Source organism: Salmo salar, chromosome 15 (genome assembly GCF_965601325.2).
Source record: "Salmo salar chromosome 15, fSalSal1, whole genome shotgun sequence".
Lineage (NCBI taxonomy): Eukaryota > Metazoa > Chordata > Actinopteri > Salmoniformes > Salmonidae > Salmo > Salmo salar.
The window spans coordinates 7,269,912-7,295,681 of record NC_138305.1 but is presented as its reverse complement, the minus strand read 5'-3'; the positions used below and the strand labels follow the sequence as shown (position 1 = coordinate 7,295,681).

Sequence of the window (25,770 nt, the reverse complement as noted above, 5' to 3'; positions counted from 1 at the left end):
CCAGTTCTAGTCAGGATGCCAGAGCAACACTGCATTATTCAGTAAGGAGCTCCACTGATCTAGGACCAGTTCTAGTCAGGATGCCAGAGCAACACTACATTATTCAGTAAGGAGCTCCACTGATCTAGGACCAGTTCTAATCAGGATGCCAGAGCAACACTACATTATTCAGTAAGGAGCTCCACTGATCTAGGACCAGTTCTAGTCAGGATGCCAGAGCAACACTGCATTATTCAGTAAGGAGCTCCACTGATCTAGGACCAGTTCTAATCAGGTCTATAATGCATTCCTCAGTAGGGAGCTATATACATCTCTATATATACCACTATATACATCACAATATACACCACTATATACACCACTATATACATCACTATATACACCACTATATACACCACTATATACACCACTATATATACCACTATATCCATTACTATATACACCACTATATACACCACTATATACATCTCTATATACACCACTATATACACCACTATATACACCACTATATCCATTACTATATACATCACTATATACACCACTATATACATCACTATATACATCACTATATACATCACTATATACATCACGATATAGACCACTATATTCACCACTATATACATATCTATATACATCATAACAACTGTAACAGTGATTAATAAATAAATGTCCATTGGGGTGAAGCCAGAGTAAAGACTGTTGAGGGGGTGGGGGGAATGATCGTAGAGGGACTAGCATGGCCATTGGGGGGGCGGTCTATGTATTTACCAACATACATCTGCCTGGTTATACGATGTACCGGCAGGATAGAACAGCTTCTGGTAAGACAAAGGGCGGCGGTCTATGTATTTCTGTAAACAACAGTTGGTGCACGATATCTAAGGAAGTCTCGAGCTATTGCTCGCCTGAGGTAGATCATCTCATGATAAGCTGTAGACCACACTACCTACCGAGAGAGTTCTCATCTGTATTCTTTGTAGCTATTTACATACCACCACAGTCAGAGTCTGGCACTAAGACAGCATTAAATGAGAACACGCTCACCCAGAGGCGGCTCTCCTAGTAGCCGGGGACTTTAATGCAGGTGAAACTTCGGTCCATTTTATCAACTTTCTATCAGCATGTTAAATGTTAAATGTGTGTGGACCACCTCTACTCCACACACAGAGACGCATACAAAGCTCTCACTCGCTCTCCATTTGGCAAATCTGACAATAATTCTATCCTTCTGATTGCTGCTTACAAGCAACAAATAAAGCAGGAAACACCAGTGACCAGATCAATAAAAAAGTGGTCAGATGAAGCAGATGCTAAACTACAGGACTGTTTCGCTAGCTCAGACTGGAACATGTTCCGGGATTCCTCCGATGGCATTGAGGTGTCGACCACATCAGTCATTGGCTTCATCAATAAGTGCATCGATGACGTCGTCCCCACAGTGACAGTAGTCCAGGATCCAGTATACACACACTGTGTGATCATAACCAATTCCCATAACACTGGGCAGAGTGAGGTGTGAGGCACTCAGTGGAACACCAAGTCTATCAGTGATTGTGAAACTGAAGACCTCCACCACCTCCCCAGCCCCTACCTCGCTAGTTTCCTCTCACACAGTGGTTCACTAACTCACTAACTACCCTGAAACACTGAGTCAGCATAACTGCCTGCCTGTATTGTGCAGCTCTCTGACATCCCCCCACCTGTAGCTGACAGGCTGTCAGTAAACTAACCCACAGACACAGTCAGGCTTTCCTTCTGGCTCTATCTGCATCTGCAAACACCACTGGTTTTCTTCAGATGTATCTCACACTAACAGGGGAGTGTGTCCCAAATGACACCCAATCCATATGGGCCCTGGTCAAGTAATGCACACAGGGAATAGGGTGCCGTTTGTAGCTTCCTGTTGAACTTCCTGTTCCCCAGCATGCTTTAACACAAACGCTGCTGTTTTACTGAGACGAGTTATCTGTATTACCTAAACATCGTCAGCTATCAATCAGCTTCCAGCTTCACTGATGAAATGTGAAAGCACACAACACATCCATGAAACAAGCCGCTTCTGTGTCATTCAAGGGTGGTTTAATTATCTCCAGCGTTTATTCCTTTTTTACCTTTTAATTTAACAGGTAGGTCAATGAAAAACAAATTCTTATTTACAACCACGGCCTGAAGAAGTGTGTCTCAAGCTTCCCACTAGCTAGCATCTCTGGCACTTGGTTGCAGGGATAGGGTTAGTGCCAGCTAGTTCAGAGAAATGGCTGACATGATGAAATGCTTTGATGGCAGACTCACCACAGACCCCCATACGGTGAAACCACAGGGTTCATGACAAACCATGACTGTCATTGTGATGAGATCTGAGATGAAAACTAAACTGTCCCATTTCTCAGAAACTACATGGATGGATTGTAATGTATGAACAGATGTCAAATCAAATCAAATCAAATTGTATTAGTCACATGCACCGAATACAGCAGGTGTAGACCTTACAGTGAAATGCTGAATACAACAGGTGCTTACTTACGAGCCCCTAACCAACAATGCAGTTTAAAAAAAATACAGATAAGAATAAGAGATAAAAGTAACAAGTAATTAAAGAGCAGCAGTAAAATAACAGTAGCGAGACTATATACAGAGTGGGTACCAATACAGAGTCAATGTCCGGTGGCACCGGTTATTTGAGGTCGTATGTACATGTAGGTAGAGTTATTAAAGTGACTACGCATAGATGACAACAGAGAGTAGCAATGGTGTAATGAGGTGGTTAGAGGCACTGCAAATAGTCTGGGAAGCCATTTGACTAGATGTTCAGGAGTCTTATGGCTTGGGGGTAGAAGCTGTTTAGAAGCTTCTTGGACCTAGACTTGGCACTCCGGTACAGCTTGCCGTGCGGTAGCAGAGAGAACAGTCTATGACTAGGGTGGCTGGAGTCATTGAACATTTTTAGGGCCTTCCTCTGACACCGCCTGGTATAGAGGTCCTGGATGGCAGAAAGCTTGGTCCCAGTACACTACCCTTTGTAGTGCCTTGCGGTCGGAGGCCGAGCAGTTGCCATACCAGGCAGTGATGCAACCAGTCAGGATGCTCTCGATGGTGCAGTTGTAGAACCTTTTGAGGATCTGAGGACCCATGCCAAATCTTTTCAGTCTCCTGAGGGGGAATAGGTTTTGTCGTGCCCTCTTCACGACTGTCTTGGTGTGCTTGGACCATGTTAGTTTGTTGGTGATGTGGACACCAAGGAACTTGAAGCTCTCAACCTGTTCCACTGCAGCCCCGTCGATGAGAATGGGGTCGTGCTCGGTCCTCTTTTTCCTGTAGTCCACAATCATCTCCTTTGTCTTGATCACATTGAGGGAGAGGTTGTTGTCCTTGCACCACACGGTCAGGTCTCTGACCTCCTCCCTATAGGCTGTCTCATAATTGTCGGTGATCAGTCCCAGGGTCGGTAGCTGTTTAGGCAGGTTACCTTAGTGTTCTTGGGCACAGGGACTATGGTGGTCTGTTTAAAACATGTTGGTATTACAGACTTGGACAGGGAGCTGTTGAAAATGTCAGTGAAGACACTTGCCAGTTGGTCAGAGAAAGCGCGCAGTACATGTCCTGATAATTCATCTGGCCCTACGGCCTTGTGAACATTGACCTGTTTAAAGGTCTTACTCACATCAGAAGCGGAGAGCGTGATCACACAGTCTTCCAGAACAGCTGGTGCTCTCATCCATGTTTCAGTGTTATTTGCCTCGAAGCGAGCATAGAAGTAGTTTAGCTCGTCTGGTAGGCTCGTGTCACTGGGCAGCTCTCGGCTGTGCTCCCTTTGTAGTCTGTATTGGTTTGCAAGCCCTGCCACATCCGACGAGCGTTAGAGCCGGTGTAGTACGATTCGATCTTAGTCGGGTATTGAAGACCCAAAAAATTGTCAAAGACTCTAGTCACCAAAGTCATAGACCGTTCTCTCTCTTACATCATAGCAAGTGGTACCGGAGCGCCAAGTCTTGGTCCAAACGACTCCTTTACAGCTTCTACCCCCAATCCATAAGACTGGCGAGCAATTAATCATATGGCCACCCGGACTATTTGTATTGACACCCCCTCCCCCCTTAATTTTTACACTGCTGCTACTCGCTGTTTATTATCTATGCATAGTCACTTCACCCCTACCTACATGTACAAATTACCTCAACTAACCGCACATTGATTCGGTACCGGTACCCCCTGTATATAGCCTCGTTATTGTTATTTATTGTGTTACTTTATATAAAAAAAGTACTACATTTTATTTAGCAAATAATTTCTTAACTCTATTTCTTGAAATGCATTATTGGTTAAGGGCTTGTAAGTAAGAATTTCACGTTAAAGTCTACAACTGTTGTATGAGGCGCATGTGACAACTATTTTTTATTTGATTTTGTTTACACCAGATGACAGACAGGGGGGCGCTGTTTTCAAGCCACCGCAAAGCCATTTTTGATACTCCACTGTAAAAATATACTTTGGGGGCTATAGAAATGCATGTATTGAAGGTGCTACAAATAGGACATGTTTTTATTTTTGCGTTGTAATTTCTGAAAATGTCCATAATAGTTATTCACTGTGTTACTTTCATGTTTAAAAAGACGACACTTCCAGTCTTTCACTATCGCATGTGATTTATTTACAACTAGTACAAGACTTGACATGTCAGGTTGAACATATAACAACTAAAAGGAGAGTAAAACACCTGAAATGTCTGTTTGTTTTCACATTTTAATTTTAGAGAGCAAAGATTGTCAAGAGTTCAAACATACTTCACAGCTTCCAGCACATGAGCTATAATTCCTAATTCAGTAAACATTAAATAATTTCACAATTATTGAGAAAAGCCTGAGAAAGCAGGTGTCAATCAGTCAATCAATGACTTCCGCATGGTTTTGTTGATCCAGTCAAGGTTCATTCTTGATATGAGTGTGTACACTCCAGGTTTGGTCTTGATGCCACATTTTATACCGAAGGACACGACTCCCCTTAGCTCACCTCCACACACCAACGGGCCACCAGAGTCTCCCTGAAACACACAGCACATATATTACTTTAACACACACCAACGGGCCACCAGAGTCTCCCTGAAACACACAGCACATATATTACTTTAACACACACCAACGGGCCACCAGAGTCTCCCTGAAACACACAGCACATATATTACTTTAACACACACCAACGGGCCACCAGAGTCTCCCTGAAACACACAGCACATATATTACTTTAACACACACCAACGGGCCACCAGAGTCTCCCTGAAACACACAGCACATATATTACTTTAACACACACCAACGGGCCACCAGAGTCTCCCTGAAACACACAGCACATATATTACTTTAACACACACCAACGGGCCACCAGAGTCTCCCTGAAACACACAGCACATATATTACTTTAACACACACCAACGGGCCACCAGAGTCTCCCTGAAACACACAGCACATATATTACTTTAACACACACCAACGGGCCACCAGAGTCTCCCTGAAACACACAGCACATCAATTCATACGTGATTACTTTGTCATTTACAAACAATATATACAGTTTAACGCATTAATCAATGCTTGATCATTGGCTCCCTGCAAAATATATTACAACTTTTATCAGCGGGTACACTGACACACACACACACACACACACTCAGACACACACACAGACACACACACACAGACACACACACAGGAGGCTGGTAGGAGGAGTTTTAGGAGGATGGGCTCATTGTAATGGCTGGAATGGCATCGATGGAACAGAGTCCAACATGTGGTTTCCATCTGTTTGATGTGTTGGACACCGTTCCAATAATTCCATTCCAGCTGTTACAATGAGTCCGTCCTCCTACAGCTCCTCCCACCAGCCTCCTCTGAGACGAACACACACCTGACATGAGTCCACCCTGGTGTTGTCCACAGAGCCGGCACACAGCATGCTGTAGGTGATGATTGGGGACATGTTGTAGTATTCTGCAGAGTTACACTTCCTCCTGTCGATCACGGTGACAATGGTAGATTTCAGGACGTCAGACATGGTTTTAGCATTGTTCTTGGTGGCTCCCCATCCAGACACTGAGCAGTTGGTCCCTGCTTGGACGTCTGCCACAGGGACAGGTAACGCTAGAGGTTTCACCGCCTTAGTCGGCTTTACTTTCTTATCCAACTGGAAAGAAGAAGAAGAAGTTTGTGGCAATTCTCCTTCAACTGTCTCTAGAATTAAAGAATGGCTGACACCACGGTAGTGACTGACCTTCAGCAGCATGATGTCGTTGACTTTGATGTCGGGGTCATAACAGGGATGAGGGATGCGACCTTTAACCTTACGGACCTGTCTAGTCTCCTTCTCCTCCTGTTTGATGGAGTGGACCCCTAGAAACACCTTGTTGATGCTTCAGACAGAAACACAACCTTCTGTTAGATCAGCTGAAGGACGCAGCCCAACAACTACAATGACACAATCTCAGAAGCACAACGCCAAAAAATCTAACATTTGAGACGGATTTGCTAAGCAAACCATTACAGTGACAGCATCTGTACATGGACAACAACACTGATATTGGACCTACTCAGTACAGTGGGCTGCAGTCAGGACCCATTGCTGGTGGATCAGGATTCCTCCACACATTTTGTTTCCTTTGTTGTCCTCCAGTAGAGCCATGTAGGGTAAGGAGTGAGGCGTCACCTCCTTTCCACCAATGATCTCTGCACAGTCACCTAGGAGCAGGGACAAAACACCAACTGTAATTCATTAGAGAAATAATAATATATATATATTTGTTGGATAACATAAACACACACACACACACCCCTACCTGAGTGCAGATATAGAAGGATCATGGTAGAGGTCCAGAAACTGGCTGCTGTAGAGAGGATCATGGTTATTTAACTCTGATGTAACCTCTGTAGTTCAGAGTCTATTGTGCTGTGATGCTCTCTGATCTCTCTCTTTATACTTATTATAGAGGATGTGGTCTGATGTTCACCTCAAAGTGGAAACACACAAGCATACACACACACACACACACACACACACACACACACACACTTTACTTAAATGTCACCATTCATCACCTTAAATCACAATTTCTTTAAAACAAGATGACTGAATGTGTAAAACAAGATGACAATGACAAAACAAATGATAAAAGGAGAAACAAGAGTATATAATTTACTCCAGTATTATTAGAGCTTTACACAATGACCCTCGATCCACAAAAAGTAGTTTACTGTCTAGTTTAGTTGCTAGAATAGAAGTACATGGTTACACTGTTAGCCCACTCAGTCTGTTGAAGAAGAGAATCTTTGCACCAATAGTAGAGACAGAATGCCAACAACGAAGTCATTCCATTCGTATGAAAACCCAATGACTCAGTTACACAAGAAAGTTACATCATTTACAGAGGTTTCACCTTTCACTCGTTATTTTCCCTTTGAGTCACAAATGGCACCCTATTCACTACATAGTGCACTACTTCCCTGTGGACCCTGGTCAAAAGTAGTGCACTACTTACTATAAGGTCAGCATACCTATTTTTCAATGGAGATATTTAATATTTCTTAATACTCATCAATACTTTTTAAAAACTGCATTTATATTTATACAGGTTTGTCTTGAGATAAAAATGAAGTGTGTATCAATACTAATAACACATTCTGTCAGCAGCTTGTATTCATGTTCTGCATTTAACTTTATACTATCAAGAAAAGCTGGTAGAGTTGGCAGATAGAGCTGCTATTCTTTATCTAGGACCAGTTCTAGTCAGGATGCCAGAGCAACACTGCATTATTCAGTGAGGAGCTCCACTGATCTAGGACCAGTTCTAGTCAGGATGCCAAAGCAACACTGCATTATTCAGTAAGGAGCTCCACTGATCTAGGACCAGTTCTAGTCAGGTCTACAATGCATTCCTCAGTAGGGAGTAATATCACTATATACACCACTATATACAACACTGCATTAGTCAGTCATTTTTATTTATATTTCCCCCTTTATTTAACCAGGTAGGCCAGTCGAGAACAAGTTCTCATTTACAACTGGCCAAGATAAAGCAAAGCAGTGCGACAAAAACAACAACACAGAGTTACACATGGAATAAACGTACAGTCAATAACACAATATAAACATCTATGTACAGTGTGTGCAAATGTAGAAGAGTAGGGAGGTAAGGCAATAAATAGCCCTTGGAGGCGAAATAATTACAATTTAGCATTAACACTGGAGTGATAGATGTGCAAGTAAAGATACTGGGGTGCAAAAGAGCAAGAGGATAAATAACAATATGGGGATGAGGTAGTTGGGTGTGCTATTTACAGATTGGCTGTGTACAGGTACAGTGATCGGTAAGCTGCTCTGACAGCTGATGCTTAAAGTTAGAGAGGGAGATATAAGACTCTAGTTTCAGTGATTTGTGCAATTCGTTCCAGTCATTGGTAGCAGAGAACTGGAAGGAAAGGCGGCCAAAGGCAGTGTTGGCTTTGGGGGTGACCAGTGAAATATACCTGCTGGAGCGCATGCTACGGGTGGGTTTTGCTATCCTCAGTGCAGTGGGCAGCTGGGAGGAGGTGCTCTTATTCTCCATGGACTTTACAGTGTCCCAAAACGTTTTGGAATTAGTGCTACAAGATGAACATTTCTGTTTGAAAAAGCTAGCCTTAGCTTTCCTAACTGACTGAATACATTGGTTCCTGACTTCCCTGAAAAGTTGCCTATCGTGGGGCTATTCGACGCTAATGTAGAACATCACAGGATGTTTTTGTGCTGGTCAAGGGCAGTCAAGTCTGGGGTGAACCAAAATAGGTATTGTAGCCCAAGAAATTGGCAGATGGACCTCTTCAGCAGTTTTTTTGCTTCGGGACAGAGACGTTAGCCAGGAGCAGCCACTCGGATAGCAGCTAGCTAGCTGCGATGATCCGCTGTCAAGGTTCAGAGCTTGCGATAGGAATCCGGAGATGTGGTAGAGAAAAAGCAGTCCTATATGCTCTGGGTTGATATCGCGCTGTGCAGACTGGCAGGAATTGACCGGGCTGAGACTGGCCGAGTTAACGGTTATGACCTCTAGCAGTGGCTAACTGACTACTAGCTAGTAGCTAGTTAGCTAGCTAGCTTCTCAAATCCAATCTAGTTTATTTGTCACGTGCGCCGAATACAACAGGTATAGACCTTACAGTGAAATGCTTACTTACAGGCTCTAACCAATTGTGTGAAAAAAAGGTATGTGTCTGTGTCTGTGTGCGTGTGTGTGTGTGTGTGTGTGTGTGTGTGTGTGTGTGTGTGGGTAAGTAAAGAAATAAAAACAACAGTAAAAATACATTTGAAAATAACAGTAGCAAGGCTATATACAGACACCGGTTAGTCAGGCTTATTGAGGTAGTATGTACATGTAGGTATGGTTAAAGTGACTATGCATATATGATGAACAGAGAGTAGCAGTAGCGTAAAAAGAGGAGTTGGCGGGTGGTGGGACACAATGCAGATAGCCCGGTTAGCCAATGTGCGGGAACACTGGTTGGTCGGGCCATTGAGGTAGTATGTACATGAACATATAGCTAAAGTGACCCTGCATATAAGATAAACAGAGAGTAGCAGCAGCGTAAAAGAGGGGTTGGGGGGGGGGGGGGGGCACACAATGCAAATAGTCCGGGTAACCATTTGGTTACCTGTTTAGGAGTCTTATGGCTTGGGGGTAAAAACTGTTGAGAAGCCTATTTGTCCTAGACTTGGGACTCCGGTACCGCTTGCCATGCGGTAGTAGAGAGAACAGTCTATGACTGGGGTGGCTGGGGTTTTTGACAATTTTTAGGGCCTTCCTCTGGCACCGCCTGTTGTAGAGGTCCTGGATGGCAGGCAGCTTTGCCCCAGTGATGTACTGGGCCGTACGCACTACCCTCTGAAGTGCCTTGCGGTCGGAGGCCAAGCAATTGCCGTACCGGGCAGTGATGCAACCGGTCAGGATGCTCTCGATGTTGCAGCTGTAGAACCTTTTGAGGATCTCAGGACCCATGCCAAATCTTTTTAGTTTCCTGAGGGGGAATAGGCTTTGTCGTGCCCTCTTCACAACTGTCTTGATGTGTTTGGACCATTCTAATTTGTTGTTGATGTGGACACCAAGGAATTTGAAGCTCTCAACCTGCTCCACTACAGCCCTGTCGATGAGAATGGGGATGTGCTCCGTGCACCTTTTCCTGTAGTCCACAATCATCTCCTTAGTCTTGGTTACATTGAGGGATAGGTTGTTATTCTGGCACCACCCGGCCAGGTCTCTGACCTCCTCCCTGTAGGCTGTCTCGTCATTGTCGGTGATCAGACCTACCACTGTTGTGTCGTCTGCAAACTTAATGATGGTGTTGGACTCGTGCCTGGCCATGCAGTCGTGGGTGAACAGGGAGTACAGGAGGGGACTGAGCACGCACCCCTGGGGAGCTCCAGTGTTGAGGACCAGCGTGGCAGATGTGTTGCTACCTACCCTCACCACCTGGGGGCGGCCCGTCAGGAAGTCCAGGATCCAGTTGCAGAGGGAGGTGTTTAGTCCCAGGTTCCTTAGCTTAGTGATGAGCTTTGAGGGTACTATGGTGTTGAACACTGAGCTGTAGTCTATGAATAGCATTCTCACATAGGTGTTCCTTTTGTCCAGGTGGGAAAGGGCAGTGTGGAGTGCAATAGAGATTGCATCATCTGTGGATCTGTTGGGGCAGTATGCAAATTGGAGTGGGTCTAGGGTTTCTGGGATAATGGTGTTGATGTGAGCCATTACCAGCCTTTCAAAGCACTTCATGGCTACGGACGTGAGTGCTACGGGTCTGTAGTCATTTAGGCATGTTGCCTTTGTGTTCTTGGGCACAGGGACTATGGTGGTCTGCTTGAAACATGTTGGTATTACAGACTCAATCAGGGACATGTTGAAAATGTCAGTGAAGACACCTGCCAGTTGGTCAGCACATGCCCGGAGCACACGTCCTGGTAATCCATCTGGCTCCGCAGCCTTATGTATGTTGACCTGTTTAAAGGTCTTACTCACATCATCTACGGAGAGCGTGATCACACAGTCGTCCGGAACAGCTGATGCTCTCATGCATGCCTCAGTGTTGATTGCCTCGAAGCGAGCAAAGAAGTGATTTAACTCATCTGGTAGGCTTGTGTCACTGGGCAGCTCGCGTCACTGGGCAGCTCGCGGCTGTGCTTCCCTTTGTAGTCTGTAATAGTTTGCAAGCCCTGCCACATCCGACGAGCGTCGGAGCCGGTGTAGTATGATTCAATCTTAGCCCTGTATTGATGCTTTGCCTGTTTGATGGTTCGTCGCAGGGCATAGCAGGATTTCTTGTAAGCTTCCGGGTTAGAGTCGTGCACCTTGAAAGCGGCAGCTCTACCCTTTAACTCAGTGCCAATGTTGCCTGTAATCCATGGCTTCTGGTTGGGGTAAGTACGTACAGTCACTGTGGGGACGACAGTGACTGATGTGGTGTATTCCTCAATGTTCCAGTCTCTGATAGCAAAACAGTCCTGTAGTTTAGCATCTGCTTCATCTGACCACTTTATTATAGACCGAGTCACTGGTGCTTCCTGCTCTAATTTTTGCTTGTAAGCAGGAATCAGGAGGATAGAGTTGTGGTTGGATTTACCAAATGGAGGGCGAGGGAGAGCTTTGTACGCGTCTCTGTGTGTGGAGTACAGGTGATCTAGAATTGTTTTCCCTCTGGTTGCACATTTAACATGTTGATAGAAATCTGGTAGAACTGATTTAAGTTTCCCTGCATTAAAGTCTCCGGCCACTAGGAGCGCCGCCTCTGGGTGAGTGGTTTCCTGTTTGCTTATTTCCTTATACAGCTGACTGAGTGTGGTCTTAGTGCCCGTATCTGTTTGTGGTGGTAAATAAACAGCCACGAAAAGTATAGCTGAGAACTCTCTAGGCAAGTAGTGTGGCCTGCAATTTATCACAATATACTCTACTTCAGGCGAGCAAAATCTATAGAGACTTCCTTAGATTTCGTGCACCAGCTGTTGTTTACAAATATGCACAGACCGCCCCCCCTCGTCTTACCGGAGTGTGCTGTTCTATCCTGCCGGTGCAGCGTATATCCCACTTGCTGAATATCCATGTCGTCATTCAGCCACAATTCCGTGAAACATAGGATATTACAGTTTTTGATGTCCCGTTGGTAGGATATTCGTGATCGTACCTCGTCTAGTTTATTGTCCAATGATTGCACGTTGGCGCATTCTGCGCCTTCTGCGGGTCCGGACGAGGCATCCGGCTCTTCGTCCTCTTCGTCCTGCTTGTTGTTGAAAAAAATCTTTGTCTAATCCGAGGTGAGTGATCGCTGTCCTGATATCCAGAAGCTATTTTGTGCCGTAAGATACGTTTGCAGAAACATTACAAAATAATTTACAAATATCGCAACAACAACAAAAAAAAACACATAATAGCACAATTGGTTAGGAGACCGTAAAACGGCAGCCATTTCCTCCGGCGCCATCTTAGACCACATCACCCTTCTGTTGGGGGTTCCGGTTCTAAAGTGTAAAAAACAATTGCAGAGCCATACCACATCGGGTGAGGCGGATTGAAAGAGAGTATGTTCAGTCCGTAGATGGGAATTGAGATTTTAAAAAATTATAAAAAATATATATGAAATATATACAAAGAAAAATATATATACATGGGACGGGACTAGACAACAGACGTCTGACTGCTACGCCATCTTGGATCAAGGTGAGGTGTTCTAGGAGGGTCAGGAAGGTGAGGTGGTCTAGGAGGGTGAGGTGGTCTAGGAGGGTGAGGGTTCTAGGAGGGTGAGGTGTTCTAGGAGGGTGAGGTGGTCTAGGAGGGTGAGGAAGGTGAGGTGGTCTAGGAGGGTGAGGTGGTCTAGGAGGGTGAGGAAGGTGAGGTGGTTTAGGAAGGTGAGGTGGTCTAGGAGGGTGAGGTGGTCTAGGAGGGCGAGGTGGTCTAGGAGGGTGAGGAAGGTGAGGTGGTCTAGGAAGGTGAGGTGGTCTAGGAGGGTGAGGAAGGTGAGGTGGTTTAGGAGGGTGAGGTGGTCTAGGAAGGTGAGATGGTCTAGGAAGGTGAGGTGGTCTAGGAGGGTGAGGTGGTCTAGGAGGGTGAGGAAGGTGAGGTGTTCTAGGAGGGTGAAGTGTTCTAGGAGGGTGAGGTGGTCTAGGAGGGTGAGGTGGTCTAGGAGGGTGAGGAGGGTGAGGTGGTCTAGGAAGGTGAGGTGGTCTAGGAAGGTGAGGAAGGTGTGGTGGTCTAGGAGGGTGAGGTGTTCTAGGAGGGTGAGGTGGTCTAGGAGGGTGAGGTAGGTGAAGTGGTTTAGAAGGGTGAGGTGTTCTAGGAGGGTGAGGTGGTCTAGGAGGGTGAGGTGGTCTAGGAGGGTGAGGTAGGTGAGGTGGTCTAGGAGGGTGAGGTGGTCTAGGAGGGTGAGGTAGGTGAGGTGTTCTAGGAGGGTGAGGTGTTCTAGGAGGGTGAGGTGTTCTAGGAGGGTGAGGAAGGTGAGGTGTTCTAGGAGGGTGAGGAAGGTGAGGTGGTCTAGGAGGGTGAGGTGGTCTAGGAAGGTGAGGTGGTCTAGGAGGGTGAGGAAGGTGTGGTGGTCTAGGAGGGTGAGGTGTTCTAGGAGGGTGAGGTGTTCTAGGAGGGTGAGGTGTTCTAGGAGGGTGAGGAAGGTGAGGTGGTTTAGGAGGGTGAGGTGTTCTAGGAGGGTGAGGTAGGTGAGGTGTTCTAGGAGGGTGAGGTGTTCTAGGAGGGTGAGGTGTTCTAGGAGGGTGAGGAAGGTGAGGTGGTCTAGGAGGGTGAGGAAGGTGAGGTGGTTTAGCAAGGTGAGGTGGTTTAGGAGGGTGAGGTGTTCTAGGGGGTGAGGTGTTCTAAGAGGGTGAGGTGGTCTAGGAGGGTGAGGAAGGTGAGGTGGTTTAGGAAGGTGAGGTGGTTTAGGAGGGTGAGGTGGTTTAGGAGGGTGAGGTGGTTTAGGAGGGTGAGGTGGTCTAGGAAGGTGAGGTGGTCTAGGAAGGTGAGGTGGTCTAGGAGGGTGAGGAAGGTGAGGTGTTCTAGGAGGGTGAAGTGTTCTAGGAGGGTGAAGTGTTCTAGGAGGGTGAAGTGTTCTAGGAGGGTGAGGTGGTCTAGGAGGGTGAGGTGGTCTAGGAGGGTGAGGAGGGTGAGGTGGTCTAGGAAGGTGAGGTGGTCTAGGAAGGTGAGGAAGGTGTGGTGGTCTAGGAGGGTGAGGTGTTCTAGGAGGGTGAGGTGTTCTAGGAGGGTTAGGAAGGTGAGGTGGTTTAGAAGGGTGAGGTGTTCTAGGAGGGTGAGGTAGGTGAGGTGTTCTAGGAGGGTGAGGTGGTCTAGGAGGGTGAGGTGGTCTAGGAGGGTGAGGTAGGTGAGGTGTTCTAGGAGGGTGAGGAAGGTGAGGTGGTCTAGGAGGGTGAGGTGGTCTAGGGAGGTGAGGTGGTCTAGGAGGGTGAGGAAGGTGTGGTGGTCTAGGAGGGTGAGGTGTTCTAGGAGGGTGAGGTGTTCTAGGAGGGTGAGGTGGTCTAGGAGGGTGAGGAAGGTGAGGTGGTTTAGGAGGGTGAGGTGTTCTAGGAGGGTGAGTTGGTCTAGGAGGGTGAGGAAGGTGAGGTGTTCTAGGAGGGTGAGGAAGGTGAGGTGTTCTAGGAGGGTGAGGTGTTCTAGGAGGGTGAGGTGTTCTAGGAGGGTGAGGTGTTCTAGGAGGGTGAGGTGTTCTAGGAGGGTGAGGTGTTCTAGGAGGGTGAGGTAGGTGAGGTGTTCTAGGAGGGTGAGGTCGTCTAGGAGGGTGAGGAATGTGAGGTGTTCTAGGAGGGTGGGGAAGGTGAGGTGGTTTAGGAGGGTGAGGTGTTCTAGGAGGGTGAGGAAGGTGAGGTGGTTTAGGAGGGTGAGGTGGTCTAGGAGGGTGAGGAAGGTGAGGTGTTCTAGGAGGGTGAGGAAGGTGAGAGGGTCTAGGAGGGTGAGGAAGGTGAGGTGGTTTAGGAGGGTGAGATGGTCTAGGAGGGTGAGGAAGGTGAGGTGTTCTAGGAGGGTGAGGTGTTCTAGGAGGGTGAGGAATGTGAGGTGTTCTAGGAGGGTGGGGAAGGTGAGGTGGTTTAGGAGGGTGAGGTGTTCTAGGAGGGTGAGGAAGGTGAGGTGGTTTAGGAGGGTGAGGTGGTCTAGGAGGGTGAGGAAGGTGAGGTGTTCTAGGAGGGTGAGGAAGGTGAGAGGGTCTAGGAGGGTGAGGAAGGTGAGAGGGGGGTGAGGAAGGTGAGGTGGTCTAGGAGGGTGAGGTGTTCTAGGAGGGTGAGGAAGGTGAGGTGGTCTAGGAGGGTGAGGTGTTCTAGGAGGGTGAGGAAGGTGAGGTGGTCTAGGAGGGTGAGGTGTTCTAGGAGGGTGAGGAAGGTGAGGTGGTCTAGGAGGGTGAGGTGTTCTAGGAGGGTGAGGAAGGTGAGGTGGTCTAGGAGGGTGAGGTGTTCTAGGAGGGTGAGGAAGGTGAGGTGGTTTAGGAGGGTGAGGTGTTCTAGGAGGGTGAGGAAGGTGAGAGGGTCTAGGAGGGTGAGGTGTTCTAGGAGGGTGAGGTGGTCTAGGAGGGTGAGGAAGGTGAGTGGGTCTAGGAGGGTGAGGTGTTCTAGGAGGGTGAGGAAGGTGAGGTGTTCTAGGAGGGTGAGGTGGTCTAGGAGGGTGAGGTGGTCTAGGAGGGTGAGGAAGGTGAGGTGTTCTAGGAGGGTGAGGTCGTCTAGGAGGGTGAGGAATGTGAGGTGTTCTAGGAGGGTGGGGAAGGTGAGGTGGTTTAGGAGGGTGAGGTGTTCTAGGAGGGTGAGGAAGGTGAGGTGGTTTAGGAGGGTGAGGTGGTCTAGGAGGGTGAGGAAGGTGAGGTGTTCTAGGAGGGTGAGGAAGGTGAGAGGGTCTAGGAGGGTGAGGAAGGTGAGAGGGGGGTGAGGAAGGTGAGGTGGTCTAGGAGGGTGAGGTGTTCTAGGAGGGTGAGGAAGGTGAGGTGGTCTAGGAGGGTGAGGTGTTCTAGGAGGGTGAGGAAGGTGAGGTGGTCTAGGAGGGTGAGGTGTTCTAGGAGGGTGAGGAAGGTGAGGTGGTCTAGGAGGGTGAGGTGTTCTAGGAGGGTGAGGAAGGTGAGGTGGTTTAGGAGGGTGAGGTGTTCTAGGAGGGTGAGGAAGGTGAGGTGGTTTAGGAGGGTGAGGTGGTCTAGGAGGGTGAGGAAGGTGAGGTGTTCTAGGAGGGTGAGGTCGTCTAGGAGGGTGAGGAATGTGAGGTGTTCTAGGAGGGTGGGGAAGGTGAGGTGGTCTAGGAGGGTGAGGTGTTCTAGGAGGGTGAGGAAGGTGACGTGGTCTAGGAATTGCTCGTGAATCACACTCCAACCATAAACTGCTGTTAATTTCCAGCCCTTTTTACTCCACTCTTCTTTACCATCCTCCAGTCATTCTCACTAACTGTACTCAAGACAACAGATTCACACAATGCTTCCACCATTGCTCAATGTTCCATACTGCACTCACCTCCTTCTCAAAACCCATTGGATGACAAAATTCCAATGGGTTTAGAGAAGGGAGAGAGGAAGTGAGGAGTGTGCAATTGAGATTTTCCACATGTGTTTAATCTATTCCTGGATCTATCACACCTGATTCAATTTATCAACTAATCATCAAGCCCTTGACTGTGTGAATCAGGTGAGCTGGTTCAGGGCTACAACAAAATTACTGATCTAGATCAAGGCTATTGAGTACCACAGTATGGAGTCATAAAACCCGGAAATGGTTCCAATCGTTTTTACACCAATCATTTTTTTCCCATCAGGGATTTTAGAACTATAAGGTCTGTGTTTCGTGTAGGTGTGAATAAAAAGTGAAAATATAGAGTTTCCATCAACCTCGTGCGCAATGTAGATATCAAAGAGCACCGCAGTTCGCGGGTAGAGTAGTGGGTGAAACCATTCACTTCAAGAAAAGGTGTGATATAAATAAAAGTTTCGTTATGTGTTTGTTGAATTCATAAAAATATTTGCTGCCATTGTATTAAGGTTGGCAATACGAGAGGTCTTCAGACTTACCATTTTCTTTGAAAGAACAACTAGTGGGTTTCGAGTGCTTCTCCCTTATTTGGAAAGTTGGTCTGCCTGCTGTTCAGTCTGAGAGAGATATTCTGAGAGCCTGTGGCTGTGACCGTCCTGTCAATGCTTGTCATCACTGTTTTATATCTTTTACTGCAGATAAAAAACAAGTCAACCTGAAATGTGGGTGTCTGTGTGGCTTTCTTCTGGGGGGCTATGTGAAGTTGGTTACATAGGCTTACCCTTGCAAATCTCTCTCGGACAAGGTCACTTTTTATCAATAATTATCATTGCGAATGTGAGAGTAAATTGAGGCGAATATATTGATAAAATGCACCTTGTCCAAGAGAGAATTACTACCAAAATGTAACGCCAAAGTAACAATTGATAGAATTTTTGGGGTAAAAATCCAAATGTGGAAAATGAACAGGGGGAAAAAAACCATTGGAACGATTTCCGTGTTTTTTAAAAGTAATACGATGCGTCCATTATTCAACTGCAGATGAAAGTCTTCAGGTTTTACTCTGTCCTTTTCATTAGGGAGCTGGGACACAAGGTGAGTGGGTCATTGACATAATTGGACCCCTGGAGGACAGTAGATGAATGATCTCGATAGGGGTTACACAAATATAAATCAGGGAGGGAATAACCAAGACGTCTGGGAATACTCCACCCGGGATTCCTGTAAAAACAGGGAGTTTGGGGTTAAGTTACGGGAATTGTGTCACCCTGTCTCTAGATAACATACTATATCTCATAATAGATATCAGGGTTACATATCTCATAATGACGTGATGACGACTGCACCATGTAAATATCAACTAGATTAGGTAGCCTAGTGGTTAGAGCGTTGGACTAGGAGGTAGCCTAGTGGTTAGAGCGTTGGACTAGCAGGTAGCCTAGTGGTTAGAGCGTTGGACTAGCAGGTAGCCTAGTGGCTAGAGCGTTGGACTAGCAGGTAGCCTAGTGGCTAGAGCGTTGGACTAGCAGGTAGTCTAGTGGTTAGAGCGTTGGACTAGTAACCAGCAGGTAGCCTAGTGGTTAGAGCGTTGGACTAGCAGGTAGCCTAGTGGTTAGAGCGTTGGACTAGCAGGTAGTCTAGTGGTTAGAGCGTTGGACTAGCAGGTAGTCTAGTGGTTAGAGTGTTGGACTAGCAGGTAGCCTAGTGGTTAGTGTTGGACTAGCAGGTAGTCTAGTGGTTAGAGCGTTGGACTAGCAGGTAGTCTAGTGGTTAGAGTGTTGGACTAGTAACCAGCAGGTAGCCTAGTGGTTAGAGTGTTGGACTAGCAGGTAGCCTAGTGGTTAGAGCGTTGGACTAGCAGGTAGCCTAGTGGTTAGAGCGTTGGACTAGCAGGTAGCCTAGTGGTTAGAGCGTTGGACTAGCAGGTAGCCTAGTGGTTAGAGCGTTGGACTAGCAGGTAGCCTAGTGGTTAGAGCGTTGGACTAGCAGGTAGTCTAGTGGTTAGAGCGTTGGACTAGCAGGTAGCCTAGTGGTTAGAGCGTTGGACTAGCAGGTAGTCTAGTGGTTAGAGCGTTGGACTAGCAGGTAGTCTAGTGGTTAGAGCGCTGGACTAGTAACCAGCAGGTAGCCTAGTGGTTAGAGCGTTGGACTAGCAGGTAGTCTAGTGGTTAGAACGTTGGACTAGCAGGTAGTCTAGTGGTTAGAGCGTTGGACTAGTAACCAGCAGGTAGCCTAGTGGTTAGAGCGTTGGACAAGTAACCAGCAGGTAGCCTAGTGGTTAGAGCGTTGGACTAGTAACCAGCAGGTAGCCTAGTGGTTAAAGCGTTGGACTAGCAGGTAGCCTAGTGGTTAGAGTGTTGGACAAGCAGGTAGTCTAGTGGTTAGAGCGTTGGACTAGCAGGTAGTCTAGTGGTTAGAGTGTTGGACTAGCAGGTAGTCTAGTGGTTAGAGCGTTGGACTAGCAGGTAGCCTAGTGGTTAGAGCGTTGGACTAGCAGGTAGTCTAGTGGTTAGAGCGTTGGACTAGTAACCAGCAGGTAGCCTAGTGGTTAGAGCGTTGGACTAGCAGGTAGTCTAGTGGTTAGAGCGTTGGACTAGCAGGTAGCCTAGTGGTTAGAGCGTTGGACTAGCAGGTAGCCTAGTGGTTAGAGCGTTGGACTAGTAACCAGCAGGTAGCCTAGTGGTTAGAGCGTTGGACAAGTAACCAGCAGGTAGCCTAGTGGTTAGAGCGTTGGACTAGTAACCAGCAGGTAGCCTAGTGGTTAAAGCGTTGGACTAGCAGGTAGCCTAGTGGTTAGAGTGTTGGACAAGCAGGTAGCCTAGTGGTTAGAGTGTTGGACAAGCAGGTAGTCTAGTGGTTAGAGCGTTGGACTAGCAGGTAGTCTAGTGGTTAGAGCGTTGGACTAGCAGGTAGTCTAGTGGTTAGAGCGTTGGACTAGCAGGTAGCCTAGTGGTTAGAGCGTTGGACTAGCAGGTAGTCTAGTGGTTAGAGCGTTGGACTAGTAACCAGCAGGTAGCCTAGTGGTTAGAGCGTTGGACTAGCAGGTAGTCTAGTGGTTAGAGCGTTGGACTAGCAGGTAGCCTAGTGGTTAGAGCGTTGGACTAGCAGGTAGCCTAGTGGTTAGAGCGTTGGACTAGCAGGTAGCCTAGTGGTTAGAGCGTTGGACTAGCAGGTAGCCTAGTGGTTAGAGCGTTGGACTAGCAGGTAGCCTAGTGGTTAGAGCGTTGGACTAGCAGGTAGCCTAGTGGTTAGAGCGTTGGACTAGCAAGTAGCCTAGTGGTTAGAGCGTTGGACTAGCAGGTAGCCTAGTGGTTAGAGCGTTGGACTAGTAACCAGCAGGTAACCTAGTGGTTAGAGTGTTGGACTAGCAGGTAGTCTAGTGGTTAGAGCGCTGGACTAGTAACCAGCAGGTAGCCTAGTGGTTAGAGCGCTGGACTAGTAACCAGCAGGTAGCCTAGTGGTTAGAGCATTGGACTAGAAACCTGCAGGTAGCCTAGTGGTTAGAGCGTTGGACTAGTAACCAGCAGGTAGTCTAGTGGTTAGAGCGTTGGACTAGCAGGTAGCCTAGTGGTTAGAGCGTTGGACTAGCAGGTAGCCTAGTGGTTAGAGCGTTGGACTAGCAGGTAGCCTAGTGGTTAGAGCGTTGGACTAGCAGGTAGCCTAGTGGTTAGAGCGTTGGACTAGCAAGTAGCCTAGTGGTTAGAGCGTTGGACTAGCAGGTAGCCTAGTGGTTAGAGCATTGGACTAGTAACCAGCAGGTAACCTAGTGGTTAGAGTGTTGGACTAGCAGGTAGTCTAGTGGTTAGAGCGCTGGACTAGTAACCAGCAGGTAGCCTAGTGGTTAGAGCGTTGGACTAGTAACCAGCAGGTAGCCTAGTGGTTAGAGCGTTGGACTAGTAACCAGCAGGTAGCCTAGTGGTTAGAGCGTTGGACTAGTAACCAGCAGGTAGCCTAGTGGTTAGAGCGTTGGACTAGTAACCAGCAGGTAGCCTAGTGGTTAGAGCGTTGGACTAGTAACCAGCAGGTAGCCTAGTGGTTAGAGCGTTGGACTAGCAGGTAGCCTAGTGGTTAGAGTGTTGGACTAGCAGGTAGCCTAGTGGTTAGAGCGTTGGACTAGCAGGTAGTCTAGTGGTTAGAGCGTTGGACTAGCAGGTAGCCTAGTGGTTAGAGCGTTGGACTAGCAGGTAGCCTAGTGGTTAGAGCGTTGGACTAGCAGGTAGCCTAGTGGTTAGAGCGTTGGACTAGCAGGTAGCCTAGTGGTTAGAGCGTTGGACTAGCTGGTAGCCTAGTGGTTAGAGCGTTGGACTAGCTGGTAGCCTAGTGGTTAGAGTGTTGGACAAGTAACCAGCAGGTAGCCTAGTGGTTAGAGCGTTGGACTAGCAGGTAGTCTAGTGGTTAGAGTGTTGGACTAGCAGGTAGCCTAGTGGTTAGAGTGTTGGACAAGTAACCAGCAGGTAGCCTAGTGGTTAGAGCGTTGGACTAGCAGGTAGTCTAGTGGTTAGAGTGTTGGACTAGTAACCAGCAGGTAGCCTAGTGGTTAGAGTGTTGGACTAGTAACTGAAAGGTTGCTAGAACAAATCCCGAAGCTGACAAGGTAAAAATCTGTCGTTCTGCCCTGAACAATGCAGTTAACCCACTGTTCCTAGGCCGCCATTGAAAATAAGAATTTGTTCATAACTGACCTGCCTAGTTAAATAAATAAATAAAATATATATTTTTTTGTCTGCACTTCAGGTGAGTTATTTGGTTCTGCAGTTTGAGTTCGTTTGTGAAAAGTGCAATTGTGTTATTACCCAGGAAACCCAATTGCTGCAGGGGCGAGGGGTTAAAAAGGTTAATGTGTCAGTCTGATTGGTCCGTTGGGTAGGTGGGGTGTCTCTCATCTCCTCCTGACCCCCTGTGATGCGTTCAAAACAACTGGGAACTCGGAAGAATACGAGGTCAAATCATGACGTCAGTGATGTTCAGGTCGGAAAGTCGGTGCTCTAGAAAGAGGCCCAAATTCCAGAGTTGGATTTTTCCCATTCGAAGCTCATTTTCTTCCGAGTTACCAATTGTTTTGAACGCACTGAAGTCGGAAATTTGAACGTGGCAGCACTCTCGGTCCGTTTCAATTCAATTCAAGGGGCTTTATTGGCATGGGAAACATATATGTTAACATTGCCAAAGCAAGTGAAGTAGGTAATAAACAAAAGTGAAATAAACAATAAAAGTTAACAGTAAACATTACACCGACAGAAGTTCCAAAAGAATAAAGACATTTCAAATGTCATTATGTACAGCAAATCAAATTTAATTTGTCACATACATGGTTAGCAGATGTTAATGTGAGTGTAGCAAAATTCTTGTGCTTCTGGTTCCGACAGTGCAGTAATATCTAACAAGTAATCTAACAATTCCCCAACAACTACCTAATACACACAAATCTAAAGGGGTGAATGAGAATATGTACATATAAATATATGGATGAGCGATGGCATACAGTATATCCATATGATATTTTATTTAACTAGGCAAGTGAGTTAAGAACAAATTCTTATTTACAATGACAGCCTAGGAACAGTGGGTTAAACTGCCTTGTTCAGGGGCAGAACGACAGATTTTTACCTTGTCAGCTCGGGGATTCGATCTACCAACCTTTCGGTTATTAGTTCAATGCTCTAACCACTAGGCTACCTGCTGCCCAATATGAGTAATGTAAGATATGTAAACATTATTAAAGCGGCATTATTTAAAGTGGCATTATTTAAAGTGACTGTCTCAATGTAGGCAGCAGCCTCTCTGAGTTAGTAATTGCTATTTAACAGTCTGATGGCCTTGAGATAGAAGCTGTTTTTCAGTCTCTCGGACCCCGCTTTGATGCACCTGTACTGACCTCGCTTTCTGGATGATAGCGGGGTGAACAGGCAGTGGCTCGGGTGGTTGTTGTTCTTGACGATCTTTTTGGCCTTCCTGTGACATCGGGTGGTGTAGGTGTCCTGGAGGGCAGGTAGTTTGCCCCCGGTGATGTGTTGTGGAGACCTCACTACCCTGGAGAGCCTTCCGGTTATGGGCGGAGCAGCTGCCGTACCAGGCGGTGATACAGCCTGACAGGATGCTCTCGATTGTGCATCTGTAAAAGTTTGTCAGGGTTTTGGGTGACAAGCCAAATTTCTTCAGCCTCCTGATGTTGGAAGAGGTGCTGTTGCGCCTTCTTCACCACACTGTCTGTGTGGGTGGACCATTTCAGTTTGTCTGTGATGTGTACGCCCAGGAACTTAAAACTTTCCACCTTTTCCACTGCTGTCCCTTCGATGTGGATAGGGGGGGTGCTCTCTCTGCTGTTTCCTGAAGTCCACGATCATCTCCTTTGTTTTGTTGACGTTGAGTGAGAGGTTATTTTCCTGACACCACACTCCGAGGGCCCTCACCTCCTCCCTGTAGGCCTTCTCGTCGTTGTTGGTAATCAAGCCCACTACTGTTGTGTCGTCTGCAAACTTGATGATTGAGTTGGAGGCATGCATGACCATGCAGTCGTGGGTGAACAGGGAGTACAGGACGAGGCTGAGCACGCACCCTTGTGGGGCCACAGTGTTGAGGGTCAGCAAAGTGGAGATGTTGTTTCCTACCTTCACCACCTGGGGCCGGCCCGTCAGGAAGCCCAGGACCCAGTTGCACAGGGTGGGGTTGAGACCCAGGGCCTCCAGCTTGATGATGAGTATATATACAGTGTTGTAACAATGTGCAAATAGTGAAAGTACAAAAAATAAATCAACATAAATATGGGTTGTTTTTTTTACGTTTCTCTCACTTTCATTCTTTGTCTTTCTCACTGCAGAAGACGTGATGCTTGTAGGCAGGGCTTACAACAGGGCTGCATTCAGTATGTTTTTACGTTCTGAAACGTTCAATTGGACGGAAACGGGGCTGTACTGAATGACCAATTAAAAAAAAAAAAACTGGTTTGGTTGTGGGTTGGGGAACGCTGTCAGCATGACCACTGCCCTTTAAATACATCACTTGTTGCATTAAGTCACACGTCGCCACCCACCAAACAGGAGCAAACGGACTTCAGTCTGTTCTTTTATTTTTTCTGAACTTTTGGGGGAAACGTTCCGCAACATAGCAGACGTTCAAGGGAACTGAACGCACCTCTGGTGTTGTGATGGACGGGGCTTATAGCAGTTGATGTGGTACTAAAAGAATTAATATAACAATTGGAGTTTTACTTTTTTTTATAATTGATTTTCAAATGAGGGAAAGTAAGCAATAATGTAAATTAAATTGTGGCGTTATATCACCCAATAATTCAGAGAACAATGTTATACTTTCACGACTTGACTGTTCACAACACGCTCATTTGATTATTGATTTTTATATGATATTAATTAATATTTAAGGAGAAAGACACTTTGTGTTTTCCAGTTACTCCATTTTTTTTTATATTAAATGGCATTTTTTTCTCACTGTATAGCAATGTTTTTCAGAATAGACAGTAGTTGACTAAATCAGCCAGCGGTTTGGATGGTTGTATTGATCCAGTCCTGGTATTTAGATATGACGACGACACACACATTAGTGGTGCGCAGGTCGGCTGTTTGGTCACCCGCCCGCAATTGCTAATAACCCATTCGAAACCGCCCGACTATATCTGATCATGTGAAAAATCTGAGGCCTGCACAAAACCCTAACCTGCAAATATAGAACATGCGCTATAGGCTACAGTCAAAGATGGCAGAACGGTGTGTTGACATGCGGTGCAGGATGTGTTTTATCTCACACGTTTTTTTTTACATTAATTATTCAAACTTTCTAATTTCAATAGGTCTTTGGTGTGACCTACTGGACTCAAACAAGGTTTCAGAATGTCCACTGAGTAGCCTTAAATGTAGCACAAACTTTCGTTTGTCCATTTTTCATTTCGGACGATTTTTACATGAATTTTTCAATATGTTAAATTTCAATAGCTCCTTGGTCATGTGACCTACTGACCTCAAACAAGGTTCAGAATGTCCACTCAGTGGGCCTACACATTGCACACTCTTTAGTTCATTTTCATCTCACACGATTTTACATGAATTTTTTTACTTTTGTAATTTCAATAGTTCCCTGGTCATGTGACCTACAACCCTCATACTACTTTCAGAATATCCACTGCCTGGCCTTATACATGTGTCACCTTGCATGTGTCCTAGTCATGCGAAAATGTTTGTCCATTTTCATCTCACGTTTTGACATCCATTTTTCAAGGTTCACCACAGCCGCTCTGTGATCAGACTGATGCCAGTAGTACACTTTCATCATTTAAAAAAAGTTTGTACTTTGTTTACGTTCCCTAACTAATTAAACTAGGAATACATTTCCACATGTTTATTAGCTTTGGAAAGCAAATTAATGCCCAAATCGTGAAAATAAGACCTGTGCAATGTTGTGCGCCATTTTTCCAACATAGTGACACTGATTTGGAGTCTGTGGTTTGAAAGCTATTGAGGTTTGAAAGCGCTAATATCCGTTGAATATCCAACTTGAAACTGTTTTTACCTCGGTCGTTTTGTGACTGTGGAATTTGTATAGCGCCTCAAAATCACACATAACATAGACGGACGGCACTGCTATCATCCTCTTAACACTTCACCAATCTTTCCCAAATATTACTTTTCTGGCCCTCCCTTCTCTTTTTTAACTCTCCTTTCGCAGCTTTTGTCTTATTGAATTAAACTCCGACAATGTCACTTTTGCCTCCGTGGATTGACATTAACTTGGTCTGCCTGTTCCTATAAGCATGATTTGTTGATTGGCGTGTGGGCTATTTGGCGCATTTACGGTTAAACCCTTCGGTTAAATTTAGGTTTATGTACTACTGCAAGAATAACCTCAAGGTAGCCTATAGATATAAACTGCACAATAATTATACATGTATGGATATTTTAAAGATTGTTTTCGCTTTATTCAACCCGTCCTTCAGTCACTCACCTGCCTTTCTGCCACACAATACTGTAACGACCCGGTATTGTGTTCTGTGTTTGTGGGTGTGTTATGGTTCTCATGGCTACTAGCAGGGGTTAAATATGTCAGGACAGAGGGAAAGGTTGGGGGGGTATGATGGGTAATCCCGCGGGATTTGGAAATGCATAAATAGAGATTACTGTCTCATCTTCTCTCTCTTTTCTGTTCGGGGCCTTGATCTGTTCCTATGGGAGTAACCCTTAATTAGACTTGGTATAATTGTGTACGTTCGGCATTTAGCGGTGTGGGCTGTGGCCTGAACAATAGCCCAGTTTAGGAATAAACCTGTGTTCT

At 46.3% G+C, this 25,770-nt stretch overlaps 1 protein-coding gene across 4 annotated transcripts; it reads right to left on the bottom strand.

Moving 5' to 3' along the window:
* Positions 1–4,625: 4,625 nt before the first annotated feature.
* Positions 4,626–25,528, bottom strand: graa (Granzyme A). 4 transcript variants are annotated; one of them, NM_001141037.1, is given in 6 exon segments: positions 4,630–5,038; positions 5,899–6,174; positions 6,262–6,400; positions 6,578–6,725; positions 6,824–6,983; positions 25,444–25,484. In NM_001141037.1, coding segments are annotated over 5 exon segments (789 nt in total). In that variant the 5' UTR covers positions 6,888–6,983; positions 25,444–25,484; the 3' UTR covers positions 4,630–4,876.
* Positions 25,529–25,770: the final 242 nt, after the last annotated feature.